The 19974-nt window shown below is 54.4% G+C and overlaps 7 protein-coding genes across 7 annotated transcripts in view; 3 read left to right on the top strand and 4 right to left on the bottom strand.

Annotated features, from left to right (window-relative positions):
* Nucleotides 1-65: 65 nt before the first annotated feature.
* GUITHDRAFT_73487 (hypothetical protein) lies at nt 66-1389 on the bottom strand (the record flags this gene model as incomplete). The annotated part of the gene is made up of 9 exons (XM_005829891.1): nt 66-125; nt 175-237; nt 361-486; nt 536-598; nt 646-739; nt 798-899; nt 947-1009; nt 1077-1137; nt 1185-1389. The coding sequence occupies 9 exons, from the start codon at nt 1387-1389 to the stop codon at nt 66-68; spliced, it is 837 nt and encodes a 278-aa protein (XP_005829948.1).
* A 3918-nt stretch (nt 1390-5307) lies between these two features.
* GUITHDRAFT_56212 (hypothetical protein) lies at nt 5308-6962 on the top strand (the record flags this gene model as incomplete). Its single annotated transcript, XM_005829890.1, has 3 exons — nt 5308-5704; nt 5769-5841; nt 6020-6962. Coding segments are annotated over 3 exons (1413 nt in total), but the record flags the coding sequence as incomplete, so codon positions are not given.
* A 1492-nt stretch (nt 6963-8454) lies between these two features.
* Nucleotides 8455-9638, bottom strand: CPEA14 (phycoerythrin alpha subunit 14). Its single transcript, XM_005829889.1, has 4 exons — nt 9623-9638; nt 8806-9115; nt 8702-8756; nt 8455-8656 (listed from the first exon to the last, which is right to left on the bottom strand). Coding segments are annotated over exons 1-4 (540 nt in total). The 5' UTR covers nt 9625-9638; the 3' UTR covers nt 8455-8483.
* Nucleotides 9639-11212: 1574 nt separating this feature from the next.
* On the top strand, nt 11213-12048 carry GUITHDRAFT_153405 (hypothetical protein; the record flags this gene model as incomplete). Its single annotated transcript, XM_005829888.1, has 8 exons — nt 11213-11255; nt 11310-11347; nt 11393-11486; nt 11544-11625; nt 11674-11714; nt 11762-11825; nt 11877-11902; nt 11949-12048. Coding segments are annotated over exons 1-8 (450 nt in total), but the record flags the coding sequence as incomplete, so codon positions are not given.
* Nucleotides 12049-13186: 1138 nt separating this feature from the next.
* GUITHDRAFT_111013 (hypothetical protein) lies at nt 13187-14762 on the bottom strand (the record flags this gene model as incomplete). Its single annotated transcript, XM_005829887.1, has 12 exons — nt 13187-13270; nt 13320-13394; nt 13441-13501; nt 13552-13705; nt 13755-13849; nt 13895-13939; nt 13986-14002; nt 14050-14094; nt 14146-14238; nt 14284-14477; nt 14522-14623; nt 14732-14762. The coding sequence occupies 12 exons, from the start codon at nt 14760-14762 to the stop codon at nt 13187-13189; spliced, it is 996 nt and encodes a 331-aa protein (XP_005829944.1).
* Nucleotides 14763-15053: 291 nt separating this feature from the next.
* Nucleotides 15054-16442, bottom strand: GUITHDRAFT_153404 (hypothetical protein; the record flags this gene model as incomplete). Its single annotated transcript, XM_005829886.1, has 9 exons — nt 16266-16442; nt 16150-16213; nt 16014-16103; nt 15814-15960; nt 15699-15761; nt 15552-15651; nt 15416-15493; nt 15292-15365; nt 15054-15238 (listed from the first exon to the last, which is right to left on the bottom strand). Coding segments are annotated over exons 1-8 (750 nt in total), but the record flags the coding sequence as incomplete, so codon positions are not given.
* Nucleotides 16443-16982: 540 nt separating this feature from the next.
* The window catches only part of GUITHDRAFT_95515 (hypothetical protein), a 5978-nt gene continuing 2986 nt past the window's right edge, over nt 16983-19974 (top strand). Inside the window, exons 1-10 of the mRNA XM_005829885.1 lie at nt 16983-18420; nt 18549-18622; nt 18671-18738; nt 18785-18861; nt 18911-18944; nt 18992-19045; nt 19088-19130; nt 19175-19233; nt 19320-19360; nt 19404-19448. Coding sequence (XP_005829942.1) covers nt 17098-18420; nt 18549-18622; nt 18671-18738; nt 18785-18861; nt 18911-18944; nt 18992-19045; nt 19088-19130; nt 19175-19233; nt 19320-19360; nt 19404-19448 — 1818 coding nt within the window. The 5' untranslated portion in view covers nt 16983-17097. The remainder of the gene's footprint in view (nt 18421-18548; nt 18623-18670; nt 18739-18784; nt 18862-18910; nt 18945-18991; nt 19046-19087; nt 19131-19174; nt 19234-19319; nt 19361-19403; nt 19449-19974) is intronic.

Here is a 19974-nt window from a genome sequence, read left to right as displayed (position 1 = left end):
GAATAGCGATGATTCGAGGATGTGCCTGCCATAACGCATGAGCTCCGGTGTGCGCACAGGACGGCTCACTTCATGTATTCGTATGTGACCCAGCAGACTGCCGCCCCCGGAGCTTGATAGAGCATCTTTCGTAGGACCGCATCAGCTCAACCCATTTCCCCGCCCTCAACTCACTCTTGCTCCAACTCCTCTTAGGAATCCTCGTACGCCCTCAGTCTTCATCAGATGCTGAACAACCTGCAAGGCTTCTCAGTCTCCTTCCTCCCTCTCAAGCGTCACCTGTCGTGGGCCCGAGAACTCCATCTTCTTTTCTCCACTCATTTCGTAACTCGTGACCTGATCCAGTCGATCGGATCCAACGTCAGACTTCAAAGTCATTCCAAGTGCTTCCGTCACCTGCGTTTGCAATCTTGTCTTGATGACGTCGAGGGGGTTCGAGCAAGCTGCAGCAATAGCGCCTGCCATGCCTCCGGCCACGCAATGGACCTTGAGAGAAGGTCAGGAACCTCCGCAGGATCATCAGCTTCAAAAGAACCTGAGGGTTGAAAGTTCCTTCGTCGAGATTTGTTGCAATATGAGGAGCGATGGTTTTCTTGACCTGCGCTTGCTCGTTTAGTTCGGGGCATCACCACGATTGCTGATCACTTTTTCATAGGTTGCAAAGTATACGGCAAAGACGGGAATGTTCATCGCCACGGTGGTGGGGTAAGAAAGGTAAAACTGCCTTACTCCTCCCTCTCTGTCGTCACGAATCAACCCAGTCAAAGAACAGCAATGGAGCATCCATGAGTATTCACTTGTAAATGTTCTGGATGCACTCGAACAGTCTGTCTCCGTACATCTTCCTGGAGCCGTAGAGCTGCATCCTCTGCTTCACCACGTCCACAGGCGTGGAGATCCTGAGAACCGGAGTGAGCGACTCGCCCAAACCTCCGACGCTTCTCACCCATCGTGAACGAGAGTAGCCGCAGATCCAGACATCATGTCAGCTACCATGTGCTGAAGATGACTGCTTCCCTTTGGTGCTGCTCTCAGAACACCCACAACTCTCTCCTCTCCTTACTCGTCCAGACGACGTGTGCGAGCCTCCCAGTCGCTGCTTTGCCGCCTCGTAAACAGCGAAATGCATGGCATGTCCTACGAAACCCTTTATGGCATGTACACCCCCCCACATGCCACAAGACCTGGAATAGCGCCCAAGAGAACTGCACCAACCCCTCGATAAATCCCAAAGACGCCTTCGTTCTTGAGGATGAGCGATAGAGCGTTGTAGACCCCGCCGTACTGCGGCTGGTGTCTGCTGGCAGTGACTTGCATCCGAGTCTTGATCGTATCAGCTGGGTACATGATCGCATGCTCCGACATGCCCGCTATGCTGCCAGCAACCATGTGGCCCATGTAGTTCAATCCGTCCTCCCCATACTCCCCTTCTTCGGCATGCGGAATCACTATTCGACGTTCGCTTGCTGCTCCCATGGTAGCACTGGTGGACTTCGAAACGTCCTTGCGACGGAGCATTTCAGGTGTTGTTCTTGATCTCTCGCACATGCGGCGATAAAAGAAATGATAATCAGTCATGCCTGTCTTCTTCCAAGCCCCTGAATCCTACTCAATCTGCAACTGAAAAGGATTTTAGGAAGAAGACAGGTGAGCCTGGTTCAGAGGAGGTGAACAACTGCCTACGAATAACAGGGACAATACATGTCTCACACTAGCTAGCTGAATCATTACACGGGACTATAAGCATCTTTGGAAATCAGTTGGGAGCACGAGGTGTGGCGAGAGAGGTCGAAGGCCAAGCAAACGATTTGCAGAGATGCAAAGATGACCATTAAAAGGTCCAAGCATGCAAGTATGACTTCAAGTTCGAGGGGGAAAGGATGGTAAGAGTGTACTGACGATGAGGAGACGGTTTCGAACAACCACGAGGGAGACAACAGCGAGGGAAGCGGGTTGTACAAGTTAATGAGGCATAGATGAAAAGATTGGACTGGAGTTGGGGTCCAAGTTCGTAGAGCAACAGGTGGGAGGAGGAGGAGGTTGCGAAGAGCGGGGTCGGGCAAGAAGTCGCACGGCAAGGGGAAGAGGTGGTATGGCGGCGTAGCGAACCTGAACGTGCATGGCTGCAGAGGGCGAGTTTGGGGTAGGGGGTATTAGCTTACAGGGGTAGGGTACCTAGCACAAACCGGTGGTGAATGGTCCAACTTAAGGTAGTCACAGCAAGTGGTCTACGATAAGCAGGTGGGGGTGGTGATCAATTTATACATAAGGGTTACAGGCCCTCTTACCCAGCTAGGGGTGGGGTCATACAAAGAACGATTGAGGTGGCGGGTATCCATCTAATGTATAGAGGTGGGGTTGGTTGGCTATGACGATTTGTGGGGGTAGAACATGTTTGGGAGGGGTAGGGTAATATGTAGGTGGGGTGGGGATCTAGGAGTGTGGGTAGGGGGGTGGTCTCCGCGTGTAGTAGATCCCTTTGAGGATTTACTCAACAACACTGATTGCAATGGAACCTGAAATGCTAGCAGATGTTGATGCTGATGCGGCTGCTGCTGCTACTGAGTACGTTCATCGTGATCAAGCTGTTTCTCATCCTCGATTACACTGTTTTCCTCAAGTCGTGTCTGATACCCATCCTCTTCCCTTCGCTTCATATCATAATCACATTAATCTAAAGTTTGATCCTCCGACTCTACTGCCTGATACTGTTGATGATGCTACATTTACCATGCGATGGACGATCACCATTTTTCCAGAACCACCTCTGCCTTATCGGGTTCTCATCTTCCTCATCATTACTCGATCACGTTCTTCCCCTGACTTTGTCCCTTCCTCCTTCGCTGATTCAACTTGCATGCTTCCTTTGCATGATGAAGTCATGTAGCTCACGTGGATCGTGCTCCAACCCTTCCAGCTCGTCTTGAGCTGTTCGAGCGTGTACTCTTCCCATGATGTAGCTTGCTAGTTGCACTAATGTTGTTGGCGGCTGCTTCTTGGTGAAATTGTTCGTTTCCTGTTGCATTTGTTCTCCTCTTCCTCTCAAGGTTTCTCTTGAAGCGATCGTGTTCCTTCTTCTGTCCTTTGTCGTCGCTGAGAATCCCTGCTCCTGATCCATTTGTTATGCATTCTTGCCTAGTGCTCTTCTACTGCCTGTTGACTTGCTCCCGTTCCTCGTCGGTGCTGAGCCGAAACAGTGCTGAAGACTTGAGTGCCATGCTGGCAGGACTCGACACTGCCGTGCCTGCAACTCTCTTTAGCTGAAGATTCGACTGTTCTTGCCCAACTGTTGTACTAACGTCATGTAGTACCATAGTTCTTCAGCCTCAATGAATTCAAACGCACCCGCAAGCCGCCTTATGATCCGAGTCAGCCCTCAGCCTGCCATAAAGTTCCGAGGCTTGCAACTCAATCGCCCCCGGGCCGGGCCCGACCAGCCGCCTTCAACCGTCACTATCGCGCACGGTACCGTCCCGTACCCCCCCGGGCCCCCGGTTCAGAAAGAAATGGACCGGTTGAAATTTCAAGATCATGACGTCGTAATGTTCCCAGTGCACTCAGTACTACCGTAACACGGTCGGAAGACCCACCCCGCCCCCACATGAGGCGTGGTATGCGTGGATTTGAATCTACCACCCTCACCGCGAAACGTTTTAGAGCTCCAAGGTCAATTGAGAAAGGCAACGCTATGGAGTCACCGGAGTGTCGGTGGCACCGTACCGTACGGTACGGTGATACGCCGGTACGGTACGCCCCGGTATACCGACGGTATGATCATGATGACTCATGATACCGTACTACCGTGACCGTGACGCGGTAGTACTACTCCGTATGGCGCCGGGCGCCCGGCCAGAGTCCTGCCCGGCTATAGGTCAGTGAGGCTACTCACTGGATAATACGCTGCCCCGGCCGGGGGCCGCGGGCCGGGCACCGTAATCAGGAGAGGAGACTCTGTGAGGCACTCTACTAGTGTGGTGCTCGTACCTCACGGTTTACTCAAAGTTAAGTTAAAAAACTCAGTACTGAGTCAAACGGTCACACTGCCAGTCAGCCGCCACCGGCCGGGCGCCGCCCGTCGGTCTGACCGACGAGTCGAGGGAACTTGGCATCCGGGAATATGGGTGACCACTCTCCATAGAGGGAAGGCGACAAATGGCTAGGGGCGCGCGAAATGAGCTCCCCGAAAATGCCGAGGCAGAAAGATGCGAAAGAGGGATGAGGAGGAGGAGGAGGAGGAGGAGGAGGAGGAGGAGTGAGATGAGGTAGGGAACTACTTCAGCAGAGGAGGACGGCAAAAGACAAGGAAGAAGATGTACAGGAGGAAGACGCTGAGGGTGGGTGAGCAAAAGGGTGGCTGCTGCAAAGCACTTCAAAGACTTCGCTGTAGCTGGAATCATGAGAGGGAGGGAGGGAGGGAGGGAGCAGATAGGGCAGGAAGAGGACCTTGGTTGGACTGACTGTGTTGGGGAAGGGGGAGGGACGTGAAAGGCCCCAGAGGTCTGCAAGCTGATAAGGGTTTTCCTCACAGGAACAAGATGAGTTCGATCAGCCGTCGCTCCATCGACAGCCTGCGGGAAGAGATGAGGAGGCATCAGTCTGTGCTGCTGGCTTCTCCTCTCTGCAAGCGCGACATACAGCAGATCATCCGGCTCAAGGCAGACAAGATCTGCGAGGAGGAGGTCTGTGCAAAGGTGGGCTGCAGTAGGGAGGAGGTGCTTGCAGCGCAGTGGGAGCCCCAGGGAAGGAACTCGTATAAGCTTTTTGGACTGGACAAGGGGAAGCTCGGCTCGGCGGCCTTGAAGGAGATGGGAATGTCATGGGCGGCATTCAAAGCCACGGAAGAGTACAAGATCTACGAGGAGATCGCCAGCTCGGAGAAGGAGGCGGAGGAGACGGTCAGTGAAGAGTGGGCAACCTTCTTAGAAGGTAGATGATACTTGCTGGCTGCTATTTAGCTGACTCCTGGGACTGCCAGAGTTCCTTGAATCCAGGGTTGTTGAGTTGGAGACCAGAGAGGACAGAAAACGGAAAAGGATCGTGGAGGCTGCCAAGGCCAAGGTGAAGAAGCCAGCGCTGAAGCCTCCTGCAGCAGAAGAGCCGCACAAGTCAAAGACTCGCATCCATAACGAAGCTGTGCTTGCCTTTGCCGTTGAGTTCAAACGAAGGAGGTCAAGATGGCTGGATAAGAACTGGGAGTGTGTCGCTCCCTTTCTGCCCGCAGAGTCGCGATCGAAGGAGAGCAACTTTGCGAGGAAGCTGATAGGGGACGCTGTTCCTTCCCCACTGGATACGAACCAGCAGAAGGAGCAGAAGCAGCCGGCAAGCATTGTTGGACTTAGTTTGTTCCCATACCAGCTGGAAGGACTGCAATGGCTTGTCAGGATGAACGACAACGGGGTTGGTATGATCTTAGGAGACGAGATGGGACTGGGAAAGACCATCCAGACAATCTCACTGCTCGCAGTGCTCGCAGAGAGGAAGGAGACCAAGGGGACGCATCTCGTAGTTTGTCCTCTCTCTGTGCTGGGGACCTGGGAAAGTGAGTTCCGTCGTTGGTGCCCCTCGCTCAACGTCCGGGTCCTGCACGGAGCGAAACCGTGCCGGGACAAGGTGTTAGAAGGCCTCAGGAATGAGGAGGGAGGAACGTGCGACGTCATGATCACAACTTATGAGATGATGGTAGCGGAAGGCAGAAGGTTCGCGTGTTGGAGTGAGAGCGCGCGACCACGGTTCTGACTTGGTTGCCCTCGGCAGGATCGGCATGACAGTGTATCACTACTTGATCCTGGATGAAGCCCACAAGATCAAGAACGACAATTCGCTCGCCTTCCATGCTGTCAGGTGTCACTAGCTCTTGATTCCAACCTCCTCGCCCATCTCTGCTCCCTCTCGTGTCTTCTGCCCTGTCCCCTCTCACCTTACTGTGCTCTCTCCCAGTCTTTGCCATGTCTCCCACGTCTCATGAACAAAGCTCACATCTCATCTTCTTGTTCTTCGTTGACCTCGCCTCACCTTGCAGCAACATTCGATCCGTCAACAAGATTCTTCTGACCGGGACGCCCCTCCAGAACAACATGCACGAGCTGTGGGTCCTCGTCAACTTCTTGTTTCCCGACCTCTTCGCAGACGCAGAGCTCTTCGATGCTGCTTTCTCCAGCACGTGGGAGGGCGTCAAGTTCGACTTCGAGCTCATGCGAGCCGCACACAAGCTGCTGCAGCCGCTCATGTTGAGGAGATTGAAGAAGGATGTTCAGCAGGCCCTGCCGAAGAAGACGGTCTACACCATCTGGTGCCCCCTGACCAGCATGCAGAAGTTCTGGTACAAGCAGTTCCTCCTCTTGAACCAAGGCTCCATCGCGCACCTCAAGGATGCTCGAATCAGCTCCAGCAGCATGCAGAGCTTGATGAACCTGCTGATGCAGCTCAGGAAGGTCTGCTGCCATCCCTACCTCTTCCCCGACGCCGAGACAGACCCGACGAGCACGGACGCGAACATCGTCACCAACTCTACCAAGATGATGGTCCTCCACCGCCTCATCGACAAGCTGCACGCTCAAGGCCGCAAGCTCCTGGTCTACTCGCAGTTCACTCGCATGCTCGATGTCATCCAGGACTACTGCGAACTGGTGGGCCACAAGTACCTCAGGCTCGACGGAAGCACCGCGTCTTGCAGGAGGAAGTACGAGATCCAGCTCTTCAACAGCGGCAAGTCGCACGCCTACGTCTACCTCCTCTCCACGCGCTCTGGGGCTCTCGGCATCACCTTAACAGGAGCAGATACTGTGGTGATGATGGACTCTGACTGGAACCCGACCTGGGACAAGCAGGCGCAGGATCGGGTGCATCGGATCGGGCAGAAGAGGGAGGTTACGATCTACCAGCTGCTAGCCGCGAACACGGTTGAAGAGCGGATCTTTCAACGTGCTCAGCAGAAGGTGGCGCTAAATCAGATCGTGCTGCAAGACGACTTCTGCTTCCCCGAGGACGATCCTGACCACTCGTTGACCAAGGGGAGGGTGAGAGATGTGTTGAGCTGTGGGGTGAAGCAGGTGCTGCTGGCTGACTGCTCGAGCGAGCGGCCGCTGACGATGAAGGACATCGATAAGATGATTGAGGACACCCACAACAAGCAAGGGAAGCTGGAGGAGCGACCTCCCCCCGAGGATATCCTTGACACCAAACTGTGGGAGACTCGCTCGTTCGAGGGGAAGAAGTTCACCAGTAAAGAATGCCTGAAGAACATCGCTGAGAAATGGTTTCTCCATCAGTCTCGGGAGGTGTCCAAGAGAAAGTCCGTGCCCACTACCGTGCAGGTCGATGGTTTCCCTGTGAAGATCGTCAACCGGTGAGATGAGAAGCTCATGAGGAGGAGAGTGGAGGAGGTAACGAGCTGGTGGCAGGTCGATGCCGAACGAGAAGAGCAGCCAGCCCAGCAAGCAGAAGAAAATTCTCGTTTTTGACGACTTCTGCGTCAAATGCAGGAAGAAGAGTGGAGATCTCGTGCAGTGCTCGCTGATGGGATGCTTTCGCCGTAAGATGGAGGGTGGGGATGTGCGGGCGACATGGAGAGGAGGGAGAGCAGGGAGGGTCAGCAGGAGGAGCAGAAGCAGAGGATTCTGACCGCTGGCAACTTTCTGACGCTCGTAACTCAACAGAAGTTCATCGCAAGTGTGGGATATGCACAGTCACCTCTGTGTCTTGCCCTCAACATCGCTGCTCCGTCTGTTCTTGCAACGGTGAAGTCTCAGAGCTTGGCTGGAAACTCGCTGACGATCATCCTTGCTGGCAGCCGTCATGAAAGGATCGCTTCTCTTCCGCTGCAACCTCTGCCCGGTGCTGTCGTGCGAGCTGGTGTCGCGGGCATGCTCTGACTGCTAAGCCCCAGCGTGTCTTCTGTTATGATCACCTGCCCTCCGATTTTCATCCCCTCGACTGGAACGACATCTGTGCCGAGGTCGCTGAGCCTGCTGTTCGACTCGACTGAAGGCCTGGCAGCGCGGGGAGATCGCTCGGTCGGCGGAGTATATCATCTGCGATCAGTGCTCTGACAAGCACCCCGAGGCGATACGTGAGACGTCTTGACTTGACCTGCGACCCAGTTGCTGCCGAGCTGACCCCTCAGCAGAACGGATGGACGCGAAGGCGGGCCAGAAGCAGGTTGCCCACGAGATCATAGACCTCACTGGGATAGAGGACGAGAGCGACTCGTGCTCTATACCAGACACAGACATGGAAGGACACCATGCGCGAAGCTGTACGCTGGAAGACGAGGACACCAGTAGAGACAGCTTCGCTGGACGAGACGTCGATGAATGCTCTGAGGATTCAAGTCGAGACAAGGACCTGGGCCAGGAGGAGAAAGTAGAAGAGGAGGAGGAGGAGGAGGAGGAGGAGGAGGAGGAGGAGGAGGAGGAGAGTGATGTTGAGGAGCTTGAGTAAGTATGAAAAGGCGTAACTGTCTCTTTCCCCGTTTATTTCATTGTTTAGTTTCCGGATGTGCTCTTGGGGTAGCGGGTGGTGGGGTAGGTGTAGCCGAGCTGCTCGCGGGTGAAGGCAGCGGCCTGGTACTCGGGCACCTTGATGCCGATGAGCTCGACCTTGACGAGCATCTCGTCGTCGGTGGTGCCAGCCTTGGGTCCCTTGTACTCAACTCCGCCTGAGATTCTCGTCAGTTCCAAGGTGGCACTTGCTCAGGATGTACCGCGATCGCAGCCACGGGCATCGAAGATGGTGATCATGGGAGCGAAGTTCTTACCCTGCAGGCACAGTCATGCACAAACATCCTGCATGCCCTTGCAAACTGACCTTGGGGGCTCCGTTCTTGCCGACTCCGACAATGGAGGTTCCGAGGAGACCGTTGGCGGTCTTGGTGGCAATGCCGTTCTGTCCAGAGAAGGTGTTGCTGGGTCCCTCGCCGATGGCGTTGGCAGCCATGGGGGCAGCGAGGGCAGCGAGGGCGGCACCCTCCAAGACGGAGCGGCGGGAAACCTGCTCGGCCTGCATGTTCATGGCAGAAGCACCGGAGCGCTGGGCCCTCAAGGGCATCGCGGTGGGGGCGAAAGCGGAAGCCGATCCGGCAAGGACGGCGACGGCAGCGAGAGTCTTAGCCATGAACCTGAGGAGACGGTTATGAACAGGACGACGAGAGCCCCACATCGAGAATGAAGAACAGAATCAACAAGTCGATACACGACGGAAATTCGACCAAATCCAGCAGAACATGGCAGAAGCAATGGTATCTTGGACGTTAACAAACGTACCATAAGAACGGAACACAGGAAAACGAAAGTGGGTCAAGAGAACAAAAATGTTCGACAGGGCTGATGATTATGCGAAGAAGATGCAGATGGAAATCATCACAATAAGATTTTCCAAGGCCCCACGTGTCTTTCAGTGAGTGGCTTCGAGAGAACAGCAAGAGGATCGAGGGGAAATGCAAGAAAACAGAAAACAGAATGACTTGAGAGCCGGTGTTCAGAGTACACCAGGTCAGGAGGAGGAGCAGAAAATGAGAGGCAGGAGGAGGAAGAGGAGGAGGATATTATCAACATCAACTCAAAAGTCAAAATCATATCATCGTCAATAAGATCGCAAGGTACATCTCCTCGCCGCCATTTCTTACATGTTCTCCTCTTGGTATCGCTGCTGCTTCACCCTCAACAAATATGACGCGATTCCCCCCACCCCCACACTCCCTACCCCAGCTTCGTATGACCCTACCCAATTTTTGATAGTACACAAGACATAAATCAAGGGGTAACATTGATACCCTACCACTACACTGGGCTGTATTCCTACCCCGGTTGTCTACCCACCCGTCAATTACCACCCACCGTACCCACAACAAATACCTGGACCCTACCCTATTCGGAATTTCATCTTTCTCGTTCATACCACCCCTCCTTGGTGCTCGATCACCCTACCCTTGTTTTCTCGTTGTCAGAGATCTCATATCCGGGGCCCTTAGTTCAGTGCCGTCCGATGGAGTCCCCGGGCGAAGTTCCCGAGCCCGACGGGCCCGGGCCCCGGCCGCCGGGGCCGTGATCACCGGGGACTCAGACCGCCGGTACCGTACTGACCACCGTCACAGCCAGTGTCTCTCATGGGGCGAGTCGGCAGGGCGAGCCGTTCAGTCTGTGACGAGGCTGCTGAACTTGGAAATTCACTGGCCTCACTCGGGCACAGCCTGCCAGGCTCGGTAATCACTGGCCCGGCTGCCGACCGTCTCACGGCAGTGAACGAGTCACTGACCGTATCGGCCCGGTGACAGTGAGTTGATCGGATCGGGTGACTTTCAAACTAATCATAGTACACTGTCTAACAAACTTGTGCCAGGCTCCGTCAACGGACAGTCCCTCAGCGGAGCCTCGCGGTTCGCCGAAGCGGCCGGCGTACTTTCGCCGGGTCGGACTCCGTCGGCGTGAGCCTCGGAGAGGCGGGACTCATGAATCGGGCCCTGGCAGTCCTGAGACCTCCGAGTCCGACTGGCACCGTGTGACCGTGCGGCCGCGCGGCCGCGACGGTGACGGTGGACACTGACGGTGCCGGGCCTGGGCCCTTCAGCACCAGAAATATCGGACGTTACAAGTTGTGTAACGGCTACTACCTGTGCGGCCCTCAGTGCATCCTTGCAAAAGGGCATGGGACTCATGGACTGATCCAACGAAAGTTGGCTGAAATATCTAAAAACTAATATAATGTTGAAAATATTATGGAATAAACTTTCAAAGTTTGACTGATATTTTGAAATTTATTCCAATATTTAGAGTATCAAAATTGTAGCTCACGCCAATTGACTCTGAATTGAAGGCAAGAGTCGCAATGGACTTGGGAAGGGCAGAAATAGAAAGAGCGCAGACGAAGCCGCAAGCCAAAAAGAGAAGACAAGACGAACATGGGAGGAGGAAGACAGAAATGTCGTCGTGATGCAGCCATGTGCAAGGTCTCCTTTTGGAACAGATAGAGAGATTCGCAAGAGGAAGCCATGAATAGACTGTGACGGAGCCCTTGTGATAGACCTGCCATTGTATGCTTCATACAAGATGAGTGTAAGGTAGACGAGCTCTACCAGTGATGGTCGGGCATGTCACAGGAGAGCTCCTAACGATTATGTCGCGTGCCACACCCCTTGCAGAGAATGACCTTGTATGCTCCATGGCAATGAGAGTCAGGCTGCAATCACATGCTTACCAAGTGATTTCTTGTATCACAGGCGAACGAGCCATGCTTGCGTTCATTCTACTTATGGCAATGGGGTACTGCTGCCAATCTATCTCCGTTCTTCGATCCATTCATTGAGCGTTTTCCAGTTGCTACATCGATCTGGTGGCTGGGAGCATGGAAAGTGGTAACCAGAGGACGTGGCATTGGTGGTGTATGATTGGATTTTCAGACCGTCTGATCAGCTCAAAAATGACGGGATTGAGAGGAGGGTTCGGCCCGACAAATGCAGGAGCGATGCCAAAGATGTATCAACAAGCGCAAAAGTGGGCATGGTTGATCGCGACTGCTTGCATATTTCTAAAGATTTTCGCCGTTTACAGGTCGGATAACCTCCAGAGCTCGAAGCTCACAAGAATCTCATGGAAGAAATTGAATCCAGCGGAGACTTATGACTCTGTTGAGGTGCACCCATGATCTCGAACGAAACCTTGGTATGTGACGCTTGTCCAGGTGGCAGGATCTTGGTCGGGCTTTGGAACTCGCCATGCGTTGTACGTCTATTTGAAATCAATTGTTCTTGTGACTTTGCGTCCATCAGGAAGAGAACCAGGGACGGAGGTTCTTGGGACGTGCAACTGGAGCTTCCCAAGGGAGAACATCAGGTTGTACTTGGGTGCGTGGATTCAATTATGTGAAAAGATTCTATCTTGCAGTTCAAGTTCATCCTCAATGGCAACGAGTAATTTCTCTTTCAATCAACATCAAGACATGTAAACCTAGAACAGGTGGAAATGCCACCCAGAGCTCCAGCTATCCTCAGATGGGCGTGGAAACCAGAACAACCTGATTCTTGTAAACCCTTCTCTTGATTCCCAAGAAGCGCAGGTCTCGCTCACAGTTGCTGACGGCAAGTGCTAATGTGGATTCATGCACGTTAGATGCGTAAGGAGATGCAAGTCCTCCCCTCCAAAGACAACATTCAAATCACCACTGAAATGGTGTGTTAGAGAATGCCGCATGCGTTGGTTCGCCTGAAAAAGTTCGCTCTCATGATAGGTCGCTTTTCTCGAGAGGCAGACAAAGTCAGCCTTGGAGGACACCAAGAGTGGCTACTCTCAATGTGTGGATGCTCTGTGAGTAGCAAACTCCCCCTGCCGTTAGATGACAGCCTTGGGAAAGTGTCGATGAGTTGGGTGACGCTCTCAACGCCCTCAAGAGGGGCAAGAGACACATCGCCAAGATCTACAAGAGGTCAGTTTCATCTCCTCCAAGACCTCTGACGGCAACCGCTGATGAATTTCTCGGTAGTTGTCTGAAGGGGATTGATAGCCTCAAGGCTGCGGCCACAAGCAAGTCAAACGACATCAAGGTGCTTGAGCCACTTCAAGGCAGCATCCTGTTTCTGAGAGAGAATCAGGAGCAAGTTGACAGGCTACGAAGCGTCCTTGATAACAAAGAGACTCAAGCAGTCCAATGCATCAAAGACGAGATGCAGAAAGTCAGTCACAGTTTGTTTAGTAACGAGGGCCTTCACTAACGCTCATGCAGAGAACTTCGACCCTCCGGGAAGACGTGGGAGGGTTCGCACAAAAGAGCTCAGCGATTGATGTATCTTTCATGTAAACGTATGATATGACCCTGAGTGACATGAATGTGGCAGGCCCTTATGGCAGAAATCCAGACCGTTTTGAAGGACGCTGACAGTGATTTGGAGTTGTTTTACTCCAAGGTGCCTTTTCAACTCTAAAAAAAACCTGCTTCGATGCTTCGATGCTGAATGCTTGGATTGACAGGCAGTTTCTCTTCTTGACAAGATAAAGGACGTGTCTAATTGCAACGAGGCATGGTTGGAAACGTCCCTCGTTACTTTTCCGAGCTCTGACCATTGCCGACAGGAGTTTCTCAGAGGCTCTGGCTGATTTTGAGGGATTGAAGCTGGACCTGATGCCCGAGTAAAATTGATGTCTGTGTTGTCCCCATGTGCTGAATGAGCCGCGTTGGGCTCCTCGCCCGCTGCCGGCCCTCACTTTCTGACCACATGTACCTTGAACCCTCCGGCGCTTCCTTGCAAGTCTTGGATGGCGACATCTCGGACTCGCGGGATGACCTGCAAGGAGCGACTGAGCCTCTCTGACTGCCCCGGTCTTCCTGCCTACCTGCCGCGGGTACGAGAGCCACACGTCATGCGCTATTGGGTCGAGCCCGTGGGTTGGCAGGAAGCTGTAGAGTGCCTGATGGATCCTGTCATCGGGAACCCAAAGCGCGATCTCACGAGACCTGCAGCGGGTCTGATGCCCGGAACCTCCTTGTGATCTCTTTCTCAGAAGGAAGACGAAATCTGATCGAGAGTTTCATCATGCAATGCAACTGCTAAGACGGCTGGCTGACCGCACGACGATGCAGTCAGCTGTCGTCGGAGGTTCTTCCAGCAGCTCATAGTCCTCGTCAACATCAGCCTCTGTGCCGGCAGGTGCCTTCTCATGGCTAGTCGGTGCTGTCCCTCGCTGGTCGTCAGGAGAACTTCTCTGCTCTGAGAAAGCATCTGCTGCAGGAGACAATGAGTGCATCTGGCGGCAGCTATCAAGGCATACCAATGCTGTCCTCACGGATTGCACTGCAGGCGGCACAACAGCTTGTTTTCCAGTCTTGCATGAGGATGCTATCACACCACTCGCAACGTTTTATCCTGATTGACGCAATCTCACAACATTTCATCTCCGAAATTCAAAACCGATTGGCCGGAGCCGTCGCCTTTCGCTCGCCTGAAGATATCTTCCTAAGGGGAGTTTCAGAGCTCACGACACGGCTTGTTCACGGATTACATGGACTCTTCAAGCGCCTGCAAGGAGGAGATGTTATTCGATATGAGAGGCCGCTGTCGTTCACCTTCTGAAGTGCAAGCTCCTCGCTATCTGCTTCGTCGGCCAAGTCCTTTTCGAACCGTTCACCTCCACCTCTGAGTCCCGTGCTGTCTCTTCTTACCTTTCCTGCAGAATCTCGCGAACTCCATGCTGCTCTCACTGTCTCCGAAAGATCTTGGTTCCTCTTATTTTCCAGCTGCTCGTTCTTCATACTCTGTGACAACAATGACCACCCCAGGTGTGTGAAGCCACAAGCTACCTTCATCCTTTGGATCTGTTTCTTCATCTCAAGCTTCTCTTTCTCTTTCTTCTTTGCTTCCTCACACAGGAGTGCATGTTGTCGGTCTTTTTCAGCTTGATCGGCACGAATCCTCGCTGAATGCAATCGTCCGAGATTAACCTCACGTGCTCCTCCCCCCAACACCCCTCCTCCGGCAACCACACCTCCATCCCCTTCGACAAGCGTCAGCAACTTGCAGATACTGCCGGTGTGTTACCTCTCCTCTTCTCCTTCTGCTGCGACAGCTTCTCGTCATTCCTCCTCCGGATCTCCATCAGCTCGTTCCTCCTCGCCTCCGATGGGCTGAACCGCTGCACGCCTGGATGAAGTCAGACTCAGCCTCTCCCTCTCACCGCGCCATCCTCTATGTAGATCTCCTCCTCCTCCTCCTCCTCCTCCTCCTCCTCCTCCTCCTGCTGACTCTTACCCCTCAGCGGGTCTTCCTTGCTGTCAGCCATTGCTAGGGAGTCCCGAGTTTGCTGAGACTTTAGGGGTCCGAAAAGCGAATGGGGTACTGATCATTGGGATTAGTGGGGTACTCATAATGATTAAACGAGGGGTACTCCTCAGAATGGGTGGGTGGGCTGAGGTGAGAACGGATACAGAACCGTACAGCAGTGCTGATGCTGGCGGAGGGAGGGGAAGGAGCGAGAGCGGGACATGTTGGTAACCTCAAGACATCTCTATGACCCATCAGGTGTCAGTGTGAGGAACTTGCAGCGTTCATATGAGAGCAAGTTGAAGCGATCGTTTACAGAGAATCAGCTATGTCGTATCAAACATGGCATACACGTTGTGATACATGAAAGAACTAGTCGTTAGATCATCTTTCGTGACGGAAATTGAAAGCAAACAGATCTCCGAGACTTGTCCCGTAGCGCCCGGTCTACCATCAGTGCTCGTTCCCTTCCCGAATAGCATCGAGAGCTCTTTCCTGCATCGACCAGACGTGAGAAGATCCTGTCCACGAGCGCTCTACACTCGCACCTTCACCGAAGGACGAAGTCCTCCATCTTTCACACTCGCACAACCGCTGATCCCCAGCTTCTCGCAACCTGGGACTGCAGCAGCACTTCAGTCCGTCGCACCACCGCAGGCACTGCGTCCTCACCCATCCCCTCCTGCGCTCCTCTCGCCTTCTCTTGCAGATACTTTGAGTTGGAACCTTCCGAGGTCTCACCGTTCATGCCTGATCGCCAAAATCATCAGCACCTCTCGCTCTTCTCCCGCGACTTCTCCAGCACTACCTCCATTCAGCCCTTCAATGGGGTCGCTGCCTTGTACTCTCTTCACGGACTCCTCGGCGACTTCCTCCAGGCCCTTGTCGAACTCGGAGGTCCCTTGTCTCTGCCATCTCTCGCGTCACCTCTCCCGCAGTCCTTCCTCGCGCCCACCTGGTGCTGGATGATGGCCCTCTTGGACAGAGCAGCCGTCACGGACCGTATGCATCCCTTCACCTGCAAGGCAGCAGCTGGTGAGCGCCGACTCCAGGAGGGTCCTACTGCTCACCTGGTCGATCGTCTTTGCCCGTGTGCATCGGCTGTACGCCGTGAGGTGGGGGAGGCCCCACAGTTGACTGCTATGTTCCTTCACCCGGCCCTGTGTGTGCCCAGATAGCAGAGAAAGGAATCTCTCCGCGCACAGCCGCACCTCCCTCTTCAGGCACCGTCAGCATGCGGCGGCTCAACAAGCATGCAAGCTCGACGGACCTGGTTTAGCACGCTCTTCCCGCAGAAGGAGAAGGAGTCTTCTTGACCCTCTCCAAAGTGATTCTCCAGGTCATACTCGTTGGCAAGATCCTACGAAATCGTCACGTTCACGACGGGCGGCTGCGCTGATTGTCACCTTGATCGTCAAGGTTGCGCTACGGAGGGTAAGCTCGTCCTTCTCTCTGCTGCTGGAGGGTGTGCTAGCGGAGCATTTCAGCGGTCGCCGGGGTGAGGGCTGACATAAGGACGTACCTGACGGCAAACAGGACAAGAACCGCCACTAGCATGCCTGCTACTACAGCTCGCCATGGCTGCTTCACTTGCAATGTGCTAGAGGTAGGTACCAGCACCAGCGCATGGAGCGCCTCTTCGTCTCTGCTGCTCATGTTCCCTCCCCTCCCTACCGCACCAGCATTGCTAAATCCGGATGTTCAAGGCAGCCGCCAATTTGGATTGGAGGAAATCGCTAGATTATGATTGATGTCTTGACGTCTTCCTAACATACTTATCTGAGGCAGACTTGTTCCCATCAAAGGTCAGTCAAGGCCGGCACCGGGCCCGGGCCCTCGGAGGTCAGTGACAGTCTTTGTGCAACATTCAAAGACCCAACCCCCGCAAACGAGGGGGTGGGGTGGTAGAGGTACGGGTCTGATGGATGTCCCAAGGAGGGGTAGCACAATGGACGAAGTTCCATGCATAAATGCACGATGGCAGTCGAAGATCAGAGAGAAGAACGAGGCGGCGGCGATGGAGGGCGATGAGGAGATAGAGTTGTCAGGAGGAGCAGGAGGAGCAGGAGGAGCAGGACTCCTGCATCAAGTCCATGCCATGGTTGTCTAGGTGCAGAACATCGAGGATTTTAAGGAGGAAGAAGGAACCCTGCAATGGTAGGATGTCGACCCAGACCTGAACAAGAAGTAGAAGAGACCATCATGATGGTCTTCTCGATGACTGACAGTTCTTCTACGTAGGTTAGCGAATATCATCTTCCAAGCCTCATCGCCACGATGTTTGTTGGGCTTTAGGAGAGTAGACTCGTTCGCCACAACTTTTCCTTTCGTCTAGGGCTGTTGGTGAATCTCGGATGCAACACCGACTTCTCTCGTCAAGGTGTTGTAATCTCTTATCTGCTCTCATCTTCGGGCATCTTTCTCGAAGCGCTTGTTTCTCCAGCAGCAGGTTGCTTCTCAGAACCGCGGGCACACCCAGAAACGCACTTGACCTCAGGTGCAGCGCGAGGAACTTCGCGACTTTGCCCGGCATGGAGACTCTCGCAAAGTTGGGGGAGTGTGCGAGCCACTCGTGGTTGGAGCAGTTAGAAGCAGATCCAGAGACAGAGCTCCATGCTCCCAACAGGAAATCTCGAGAGGTCAAGTCAGGGCATTACGTTAGGGTCCTGCCGACGCCTCTGCCGGATCCCAAGCTGATCATCCACTCAGAGGACATGAGCAAGCACTTGGGGCTGAGCGAGGAGGTTGTGCAGTCGGATCAGTTCGTCAGGTTCTTCAGCGGAGAGCAGTCGCTGGTCCCGGAGCTCGAGTCGTGGTGTACCCCGTACGCTCTTTCCATCATGGGGAATCGGTATACCCACAACTGCCCCTTTGGCACGGGCAACGGATACGGAGACGGGCGAGCGATCAGTATCGGGGAGGTGGTGGTGAACGGAGAGCGCTGGGAGCTGCAGATGAAGGGGTCGGGGACTACTCCTTTCTGTCGGGGAGGCGACGGCCGGGCAGTGCTCCGGTCGTCCATCAGGGAGTTCCTTGCTTCAGAGGCCATGTTCCATCTGCGCGTCCCCACTACCCGCGCCCTCTGCCTCATCAAGAGCGAGACTGAGAAAGCTCGCCGTCCCTGGTACAGCGGAGAGGATCGGATGCCGTCAGAAGATCATCCGAGGCTAGCGAGCCTACCAGCCCACGAGAGGAAGATGTACATGCGGGAGATCGCGTTGAAGCTAGCTGAGCCGGACGTGATGATCCGCGAGTCCTGCGCCATCACAACCCGCGTATCCCCCAGCTTCTTGAGGGTCGGGCATCTCGACCTCTTCGCCAGGAGGGCGGAGGTCGCTCCGACCCCTGACGGGCTGCGTCAGCTTGAGCAGCTCATCTCGCATGCCTTGTTCAGAGAGTATCCTGACGTCTCGCCCGACGCTCCTCTCCCCGCCCGAGCCAAGGAGATGTTGCGAGCAGCTGCTGACAGGTTCGGACGGCTGGTGGCCGACTGGCTTCGTGTTGGTTTCTGTCAGGGCAACTTCAATGCGGACAACTGCCTGGTGGGCGGGAGGACGATGGACTACGGGCCCTTCGGCTTTATCGACTGCTATGACCCTCTCTTTGCCAAGTGGGTTGGCAGCGGAGATCACTATGCCTTCATGAACCAGCCCAACGCGATCCTCGCCAACTTGCAGGTGCGCGGGAGAAGAACTTGCCTCACAGTGTGCTGACCTTGGTGTCTGCCTTTTGTTGCTCTCTGCCGCATTCCTCGTCTCAGACGGTATTTGCCTCACTCTCCTCCTCCTCCCTCACCTTGTTCTAGTTCGCTGTGTCGCTCTCGCCCGTCCTGAGCGGAGGGCTGGACGACGTGCGTGAGGTGTTGACATACGCGAAGCGGTATGCGAGTGTGTACATCAAAAATGAGGTTGACGCGGTTGGGAGCAGCTCTGTTCTTTCATCTGTCCAAGACGTGTGGAGGAGGAAGTTTGGACTGAGGCAGCAGAACGATGAACGTGAGAACTCCCGGAAGCGCTTGCGGAGCTCTGAAACCTCTTGCAGTCGCTCAGGATCTGTTCAACACCTATGAGGACTTGCTCCGCCGCTCGTGCGGCGACTGGACCATCATCTGGAGACAGGTGACTCTCCTCTCTTACCTGCCATCACTCCGTCTCACACCTCCGTCAGCTTGCAGAGGTGGTGCTGGTCGAGGACGGGGCAGGTCGAGCCTCGAGGCTGCTCCAATGAAGTCACGTGACTTGTCGGCAGAGGACGAAAAGCTCCTGGCGCCCCTGCTGGCTGGTTTCTACGAGCCGCTGACGGGTGCACAAGGCTGGAGGTGGAAAGCTTCTCACCCTGCTGTAGACGAGCTGAAGGAGAGCTGGATCAAGTTCCTCAAGCGCTGGAGGTGAAGAAGGCGAGGGAGCCTGCAGCTCGTGACTCAAGTGACAGGAACGAGCTAGCCAACGAGGGAACCACCGCGCAGCAGGCAGCAGAACAGATAAGAAGCGGTGAGATTAGGAGAGAGAGACTAGGGGGGTGGGGGGAGTAGGGGGGGGGGAGAGGGTGAGGAGGAGACTTGCTGATGTTTCACCAGAGAGCCCCATGTTCATCCCACGTGAGTGGATGTTGGTTGAGGTAGGTCAACTGTTAGCGCGCGACGAGCTCATGGCACCTGCAGGCGTACAAGCAAGCTGAAAAAGAAGACTTCTCTCTTGTGCAAGAGGTCAAATCTTCTTCTCCTCCTCCTTCCTCCTCCCTCCTCCCTCCTCCTCCCTCCTCCTCATCATCATCGCCCCATGATCATCACCATCATCACCTTCCATCACCATAACAATCAACCATCACCATCAGCATCATCACCATATCAATATTACATTATCATTTTGGCCGTGGTCATAGTCGTCTGAAGCATCATCGCGTCATCCTCTTGCCTTTTCTTCTTTTCCGGCTTACTTGTCTGCAGCTCCACGAGCTCTTCAAAGATCCATACGGCGTCAACGTGGATCAGGTTCGTCTCCACTTGGGCCTCCTGACGGTGACGGTCAAGTGCCATCGGCAGAGCCTCGTCGACAAGTACTACAAGCTCGCGCCCAAGGAGGCCTTCACCAAGCTGGGCACGGCCTCGATGACCTGTAAGATATGCTCTCCTGCTTTCCTCCAGCTGAAAGTGTGGGCAGGATCTTCGTAGGCAGTTTCCAGCTACAGCACGTGCTCCATGTGCTGGGGCGCAGCTTGAGCCTGCCGAGAAG

This window comes from Guillardia theta (assembly GCF_000315625.1).
Source record: "Guillardia theta CCMP2712 unplaced genomic scaffold GUITHscaffold_49, whole genome shotgun sequence".
Lineage (NCBI taxonomy): Eukaryota > Cryptophyceae > Pyrenomonadales > Geminigeraceae > Guillardia > Guillardia theta.
The sequence above is the reverse complement of the archived record's forward strand: the minus strand, read 5'-3'. Positions and strand labels throughout refer to the sequence as shown.